The 9112-nt window shown below is 40.1% G+C and overlaps 1 protein-coding gene across 1 annotated transcript; it reads right to left on the bottom strand.

Moving 5' to 3' along the window:
- Positions 1-295: 295 nt before the first annotated feature.
- Positions 296-6038, bottom strand: LOC140762679 (transcription factor EMB1444-like). The gene is made up of 10 exons (XM_073100572.1): positions 5604-6038; positions 4913-5002; positions 4290-4401; positions 4016-4057; positions 3789-3848; positions 1659-3410; positions 1471-1572; positions 1219-1371; positions 1016-1141; positions 296-929 (listed from the first exon to the last, which is right to left on the bottom strand). The coding sequence occupies exons 1-10, from the start codon at positions 5702-5704 to the stop codon at positions 747-749; spliced, it is 2721 nt and encodes a 906-aa protein (XP_072956673.1). The 5' UTR covers positions 5705-6038; the 3' UTR covers positions 296-746.
- Positions 6039-9112: the final 3074 nt, after the last annotated feature.

Below are 9112 nucleotides of genomic sequence, written 5' to 3'. Positions count from 1 at the left end.
CATGTTTGGAAAATGAGAGCAGCAACCGCGATTGCAATCGATCATGCCCCGACTACTAATCTTGTTTCTGGTGAGGCGTTGGCATTGCAAGCTAAAATTAATCAGGATGGTATTCTCCGTCAGTCATTACTTCAGGGCAAATTAATCCAAGAGGATATGAAGGTACAAATTAATATATAGCAAGGGTGGACCTCTGGCCATGTAAAGGTCTTCGTCAAATTTAGGAGTACTTGAAAGCAGGAAAGGAAAGAAAAAACGAAGAGAGAGAGAGAGACAAAGACAGAAAACAGGGAAGAAGCAATAGCATATCATTCACAAAAAGATGTTCAACACTATGTTAAAAAGGTTAAGAGAAAGAACCAAAGGTCACAATGTCGAGAGTTCTAAACGTCTACAAAAGAATATACACGAACATGCAAGTGATCCCAATTCAGCGTTTCTGGCATTAGGATATATGATATGTTGTTATTCAAGTAGGAAACAAAGTAATTCACCAGCAGCTCCTCTTGACACATCTTCCTTGAATATAATTGAAGTGCAACTAGGGCCCTGATCTCAAGGGAGGTGTCTGTGTCTTGTTACGGTCTTGTCTTGCGATCGACCATCTTCACCCATAATGCATGTTCAAAGTCAACCATTTATCCAAAATACTGATGGCGGGTTCTTGTCATCAATCTCGGTTTGCTAACACTGGGGTATCACATAGTATCCACTGCGTTTGTGTGACTGAACCATGCTACTATAGATCATTGCATCCTATCAGCCAGACCAACAGGAATGGATATTGGAGATTGCTGATAATCTTTGAATGTTACAGCTCCTTTGTCCATGACCTTAGTCAGCAGGTCACTAGACCGAACAGTGCTAGTTTGTTGCAGTAGTTGAATGAGTGACAAGAATATATCCATCCTAGTTACATCTCTATTTGCCTGCATAAGTAGAATGCATATCTATTTCAGAAACAGTGATACAATGATTAATGCCATTTGCTGGAATATATCTTTCACATTTTTACCTCAACAAGAAATCGTGCCCATATTTTACTGTCACGAATTTCCATCACACCCTTCAAGATTATTAAGCCAAATCCGCGTATAACATCTGCAATCTCTAGAAAAAATCCGCGTTCCTCACAAAGCATCTGTTGGAGAAAGAATCGGTATCTCATATTTCTAGCAGACAATAGAATTAAAGAAGGGATTCTGGGATGCACTTTACCTCAACTAACATCTGGCCCGGGGGTGTGAGGTCCTCAATGATTATTGGGCACACCATAGTTTGACCAGAAACTTCGTAGGCCCAGGTAGTGCCACCACCTCTGCCACCACCTGAATTCTCTTTCAAGACAACACCACTCTCCTCGCCAATCATCTTGGCACAGCAAGGAAAAAATGAGAAAAGAGCAACTGTTAGTAAGCAAAAGATGTGGCTCCAAGGGGAAGAAAATCTGTACGCTCAATACTGATGTACCTTTGGCTCATTGGCTTGCTTAATTTTATCTGCATACTTTGTCACACTTTGCAAAAAGTGCATGTGTTTGATAGTACGGTCCAACAAAGCGTCAATGCTACACTGTTATATTTGATTGAAACAAGGTCAACATAGATAAGGCATTAAAAATCAGAAGAAACAATTGAAACAAGAAAATGATATGTTACCTTTGCACCATCCGGAACAATCTCCCGTAACTCCTTCACACGATCTTGTATCTGCTGACGGTCTCTTGGTCTAGGCCGAGTACTTTCCCCAGGTCTAGCTCTTTTCTTTACAACCTTGACAGCTTCCTCAGGCTTCTTTGGTTGGTTAATTTTGACAGCATTATTATTCATGCTACAGCTGTCCTCAATCCATGGACTAACATGCGACTTTGAGGGTCCTTCCCTAGAAGATTCATACGTGACTTTATCAGATGTATGGCTAATGGAAGGAAAGCTTACAAGTGGTATTTGATTGTGGTGGGCTGAAGGACGAGCCAATGTAGCAATGGTAGATAATTGATGTTCTTTATCAAGACCAGCTATGTGGTTAAGATTAGTAGAACCACAAGCTGAGGCTTTATTAGTATCAGCAACTATGGCATTCAATAGTTGTTCAAAACTCGACTTTGGAAGTAACTCTTTTCCAACACCTGAAATGGAACCATTTTCCAATTGCGAGATGCACGAAGCACTTCCACTCAAATTTGAGCAGCTGATATTTCCCACTGGCATTACAGTGTCCTCCCACCATTCCTGCATGAGGGCTTCAATGCTCATGTCCAATACTGTGGCATCATATGAAGCATTATCAGCAAGTTTCTGATTCAGGCTTGTCAAAGCATTCTCATTGCTCCCTTTTCCCAGGGAATACACTGGAGCTGCAGTTAAACATTCAACTGGCTTACTAGGTAATCCACTTGACATAATGCAGCCGCTACCATCAGTTTTGACCAAACCAGTTGAAACAGAACTAACACCCAAAGTCTCATTCATTTGGGAAGCAAGGTCTGTGATACCATTCTCGGGTACTTGATCACCCTGATTAATCATAAAGTCACTTGGACTATACTCAGAAGGAAGCAGTAGGGATTGTTGGGGACCAAAGGCTTCATGGAAAGTGAGACTATCTGGTATTTCTGAAACAAAAGAAGACATATCTCCAACTGATTGGGCGTTAGACAGATCGCCTATAGCAGAAGATGACCTATATAAATTCTGGAAACCTATCGACTTCTCTTCACCATGGAGACAAGCTTTGCTTAATTCAGAGGATCTTGTGTCAGTCGTAGTCTGCCATGATCCATATATATTGTTAGATGAAGAGGGGCCTCCACAGAGTTGATGGAATTCATTTAAACTAGGAAAAAGCTCTGTATTTGTTGAAGAGAAGCAAGGATAGCCTTGAACTCCCATCCCAGACAACAATTTCTCCTCCATCACAGGAAAGTTAGTGAATCCTCCTATCGGAATAGTGTTCAAGTAGGCAGAAACTTTATTACTAGTAAGATTGGCATCAGGTTTTGTGCTAGTTGTGACTTTTACTTGCACTTGAGAACTAGCTGCACGTGGTTGGTCTGTTAAGTGATATGGTAACTTCTTAGAGTTGCAAAATCCTTTGATTGCACCTATTGATTTCGAAATCACTGGCAGGGCTGCTAAATGAGGATATATGCTACTTCTGCCAGTGCAATTAGATCCAAATGTATTGAGAGATCCCTGGGACTGGGAGCAATAATCAGAAGACCATAGCGAATCTCTCAACAACTCTGCGTGTGCTATATTCTCAGTGCATGCCTCACTTTGTAATGAACCAACTGCTGGGTGTTGATCATTAGTATTGTGGGAATCGCCATGCATAAAAACACTTGACATGTTTCCCATCTGCAACAGTAATTGCTTAACTTCGATGATGAACTCTGGACTTTCAGAAACCTGGTGAAAGAAAGTGAAAATCAAAGTGCATCAATATGCAAACTCCCGATGTGCCTCATAGTTACAGAGTGAAATATCAAATATGCAACTAGCGGTAAGTTGTGCTCACAAGTCATTCAGCAGAATGTAAACTTTGTTGGTCAACAATAATTTATCTAGGTTGTTCTTTATTAGCAATCTGAGTTCTCTCATCTATTTTTCCCACATGACATCATTGCAAGTCATGCCAATTTTTCAAATAGTAGCTAGAACCCATGGTGGCACATTATTTCTAAAAATGTATCTTAACCTATCAATAGATAGTATCATAGTTCATGATCAGCTAGTGGAAACTCATACTCATTTATGTCGAGAAAATGTTTACTGATGAGATGTTACCTTTTCCATGGAACCAAACTGAGCCACAGCAAACGGAGGAAGAGATATTATCACGACAGTCTGCAGATTTAAGTGTCATTATCAGTGGCTAAAAACACTATGGTAAGTATCAATAAAATGTGAACTTGAACAGTTCCATTCAAATTTGTCGGCTTGAATTATGAAGGGAGTAGATGAGCACGTTTGTATGTGTTTGAGCAGAGATTCAGTAAACAAATAGCACAAACCTTTATTCCATCCAACAGCTGCAGCTGCCACAAGGTATTACTCTGTTATAGACCAAATAATCATGGAAGAAAATGTTAGCATCTTCCAACATTACGAGATGTGCAAATGCTCCAACAATGTAATGACCCATGCAGTCATAAACTTTCATAATAAAGTAGTTATATCAGTTTGTTTTTCTTTTAAGAAAATATCAAAATAAAACAAATGTGTAATTATCAGCTAGTATGTCAGTCCCTACATTGATTAAGAAAACGAAGGCCCTTGCATCTGTACCTGTAACATGTCTAGATTGTTCAGAATGCTGGCCTGTAACAAATCTATACCAGAGGTATCATCAGCATACATCCACTGACACTTCCCATTTACTACTGCTCCTCCTATGATACTGCAAAAAGGGAATAAGAATTACAGTGAAGCAAAAACAAGTTCTACAAATCTATAATCACCAAAAGATAGATAAATTCATAAAAGTGACAACCGATATGACATTTCGGCAATTTCTACCATCTGTGCTCAAGATTTCTTGATAGGCTAAGATTTGGAACTGAAATGAATAGGCAGAAATTATTTATCTAAGTGAGCAGACAGGGATGGCGGAACCCAGGACTCTTGCTCTTGTATAATGTGAGATCACCATCTTCTCCAAAAGCTTAAGTGGCAAATTACATAATTTTACAATGTAGCACAGACAGTCAATAATAAAATGATGCAAGAATATGGTACTTTGGTGGTTGAAGTAATTGTTAGCTGTGGGAAACAAGCTGAAAAACCAACTCGTTGTCAACTACAAGCACTGCTCCAGCATTTGGTTTGCATAAGAACAGTAAATCTAACCTAAGGAAAACAGGAAAAAACAAACAAAATTTAACAAAGATCACAGAATATATTTGTCGTACCCTTCCCCAATACGGTGGACCTGAGTCAGCATCTTGTCAATCACTCCTCGAACTTGTTCTTCACAGTAGCTATCTTCTATTACGAGCATCCTGTAGATTTAGAATCGCCTTAACTACCACTTAAAAAGTACCCCATAAGAATTGAGCAAGCCAGACTTTAGACGACAAGATCTGAGAGATCATTTGAGCAACTAATTTTGAATAATTATAACAGACTAGCAAGAACATGCAAAATAACACTAGCAGCAAGCAAAAACTCGAGTAAAAATTCATTTTTTTGTTGGAATGCTACTTGGGTCTAAAGCCTAAACAGTGCGTCCAAAAATGGGGGAAATAGAATGTGTTGCATTCATGGGACAAAGAATATTCTCCCACACCCAACCACCAAAAAGAAAAAAAAGAAAAGAAAATCAACAAACTCATAACTGTACCAAATTTTGGGTAAGTTAAAAAAGAAGCACTTGAATGCTATTTACTCCAAAGGCAAGAAGAGTATAAATTTTACATCTTTAGGAATCAAAAAGAAAAGAAACCTAACTTAGAAACAAAACGAAGAAAGCCAAAACCACGGGGAGGAAAACAACAACCCAAAGAGATCCCACAACAAAATGCTCCGAGAATACTGGGAAAAATTTCCAAAAAAAGAAAAGAAAAGGAAAGATGAAGAGCGACCGCAGCCGCCGGTACATACGGAGGATTCCCGCGATCCGCGCGCCAGATCACCGCGTACGACCACCCCCCGCGGCGGCACAGCTCCCCGAGAGCCTCCCTAACCAGCTCGGCCCCCGCCATCTCCACCGCCGCACAAATCTCGAGGCAGCAGCAGAAAGAACCTGACACGAGAGGGAGAGGGAGAGGGAGAGAGAGGGAGGGGGAGAGAAGGATCCCTAAGCTTCAACCCTCGAGCTCCTCGGCTCTTCCTTTAATGGGGCAGACTTCGAGGGAAAGAGTGAGAGAGGAGAGAAGTTTTTCAGTAAAAGGAGTGGCGAACTGGGTTTCAATCCGAAGGCGGTTTTCCGTTGAAAGGAAAGAAACGGGTCGGAGTTGGGAGGTGTAGGTAGTTATATAAAGAGTCTGGAGTGGAACAAGATCGGCGAGTTTTTGGCGAGGATATCTATGGAGAGAATATAACGGGGAAATGCCTGTTTATTACCGGGTATAGACCGTGCCCCTCTTAATCTCACATTAAGTGGAATAATCCAAGATTCTATGGGATACTTAGGAGAAGGACGAAAAAGTACACAGTTTCGTCCACACATGCAATCCATCTAATGAAAAATATGATTCTAAAACTGTGATCTCTCTCTCTCTCTCTCTCTCTCTCTCTCTCTCTCTCTCTCTCTCTCTCTCTCTGTGTCTGTCTCTCTTATCTGCTTCGCATGCGTCTGAAAAATGCTGCACCAAATATCCCACAGTGCCAGTTCTATGGACCATGCATGCATGTTTGAGTTTGAAACCCTAAGTTAGATACATTATAGAGTTTTAAGTATAGGAGTTAAGGAAAGATTAACTAGTTTCTAGAGCCAACCACAGACTGCTGCCAATTTTACTCTCCGGCCTACTGCAGAAGTTTCAGACAATCTTCTGTCATTAAAAGTCTTCCTGGCTTAGTGTGTAAGGCTTTATGCGTTGGTTGCTTATTTGATCTCCATTTCTTTCTCTAGTTGTAGTCCCACATTGTCACCTTGCAATATTACATATCTTTCAGATTAAAAACACAAAGGCTGTATGATATCTAAATTGATCAGGAAAGAAGGGCATCATATTATAACTTGTACAGGCCTGAGCTTTGCCTCATGATCATCTCTTTCTATCTGTGGCTCTGTCTGTGTGTGTGTGTGTAAACAGCCTTAATTTGAGGGGATCCCACAGTCCACCACCCCTAAGCTTTTGGGATCACCCGTCACTATCTCAATCAAAAGTTTTAAGTGGTATCCTTCCACCTCTCTCTCTATCTCTCACAGTTCTAAGAGCAGTGGGTATTGTAAGGTCCACAACCATAAAGCTAGCTTAGAAGATCATGCATCATTCCACATAATGGATGTCTAGGAAAATAGTACAGACCACTTCCTTATACCTCTTGAGATATGCCTCTCTCCTCCTCCTTTTAAAGAATAAATCCCACACAAGCATAGGAATCTTGACTAAGACCACTAGTCATGCCATCACATTAAATCCAAGAAAGGAAAAAAAGGGAACTCCTAACCCCATATTAAGTTTGGATATGGTCCCTAAGATTAATTTGCAAAACCTACCCACAAAGCTCACATAGCCTTTGCTTTTTTTTTCCTTCTTTTCACACTCTTGGGACCACTCAAGTGATTATTATGCTCTTGTTAATCCAATCATCTTTGCTTGCATATGATTGAGAGCCTACCAAAGGAATATTTCTAGGGTTTCTTCCCTTGTTTGTATGTCTGCACTTGTAATTATTTCTTGGGTGTGCTCTTGTGCAACCCTAACCCCTCCTGGCCACCACCATCATCTTGTAGGTTGGTAAAGCTGTTCATAAAGAGAGGAGAGAGATAGAGAGAGATAGAGAGGAAAAAGGGTGAGGTCCACCACTAGCAGCTACAAAACACGAAGCTTTCCCATTATACTCGGCATCAAGGCCTATGGTTTTGTCTCCTCAAGCTTTCCCCAGTGTCCCCTCTCCATCATGGCCGTTGATAACAAGGGTCAATGGCATCAAAAAGGATTGCTTTTTTATCGTTCTCATTCCCATCTCTTTTGTGGAAAGAGGGATGGTAAAAAGAAGGGCAGGATGCTGCTACTGGATGTGGATAGTACCCAAGGAAAAGACAGCCAGCCAGCCATGTGCTCCACCATACTGGATGCCATAGAGCTCCTCTCTTTTGTTTACTGGATCTTAGCTATGAGCCTCTTCCTTTATGAATTTATTATCCATTGGTGAACTCCATATATTGTACTTCCTTGGAGTGCTTGTAGAAAGTTTTTCTTTGCATTTGAATATTATTAGTCCATTGTTGAATAAAGTTTAAGTTAACCTTACTTTCTTTATGTTTGTAAGACTCCTTTTCATTCTGCATAAAGCTAGCTAGCTTAGCTAGCTCGTCTAATTAGTTAGAACTTTTTTAAAATTATATTCTATGGTATAAACTAATTGTAGCCTGCTTTCTTGATCAAAGATGATTAAAAATACCTACCAGTTATTATTAGTATCCTAATAGCTAATGACACCAAACATATATATATATATATATATATATAATAGAGAGAGAGAGAGAAGTTGAGTGCTTCAGCAAGGCTTGTGCTACATGGTCAAGAAAAAAATGGATTAGCTTAGTTAATTAGTTAGTGGAAAATCTTCACAGCATCATTGCACGGAGAAATTAATAGTCACAAGATTAAATTAATACGACGACATTTGGACTAGCTATAATACAATATCTACATACTTTGCATCCTTACTAGTGCATGAACTAGTACTTCAAGCGTTACCTGGCTACAGTTTGCTTTATGGGATTGATTAATTAATTAAGCTGGCATACTAACCAATACTTAATCTATATACGCGACTCTTTTTTGGGTCAATATACGCGACCAATATTAACCAAAAATTAAACGGGTACGTGCATGGCGAATTCAAAATGCTACGACGGCAGCAAAGCTGACGGTGGGTAGATCGAAAATGAAGTATTCAACGAAGGCCAGCTTCCGATCGAGGACTGAGTAGCAGTCCTTATCGTTAACGTGGGGATGCCGTAGAGATTACGAAATGTTGCTCTGGGAAAAGAAAATTAACCTTATTCTATGTATCTCTCTCTCTCTCTCTCTCTATATATATATGTCGTCGTCCTTCAGAGATGTCAGCTTGTGAGGACTTGGGATATATATAAAGATTGGAAGTGATAGAACGACTGTGACGGTGGCCATGGGAAGAGAGGCCCAAATAGGCAAGTTATTAAGTTTAGTAGAGACCCAAATAGACCCAGTAGTGCAATTGGGAGTACTAGTGTGGGGCTGAGACGGTGATTGTTCTGATCGAGTGGTGCGGGACCACCCATAAGTGGGGTTCACGATGTAGGGAATACAAAGATCTCACTTGGACCACCAACTTGGGATGCTCAATCTTACTTAGATTCTTGTGATAATATTTATATATCTATATTTTATGTAAACCAAGGTCACAGGACTGACTCTAAATCTAAATAATTAGAGTAGAAAAAATTATTTTGT

This window comes from Typha angustifolia, chromosome 7, assembly GCF_048772165.1.
Source record: "Typha angustifolia cultivar Huaian chromosome 7, ASM4877216v1, whole genome shotgun sequence".
Lineage (NCBI taxonomy): Eukaryota > Viridiplantae > Streptophyta > Magnoliopsida > Poales > Typhaceae > Typha > Typha angustifolia.
Note: the sequence above shows the minus strand (reverse complement) of the source record. Positions and strands in the feature narration are given on the sequence as shown.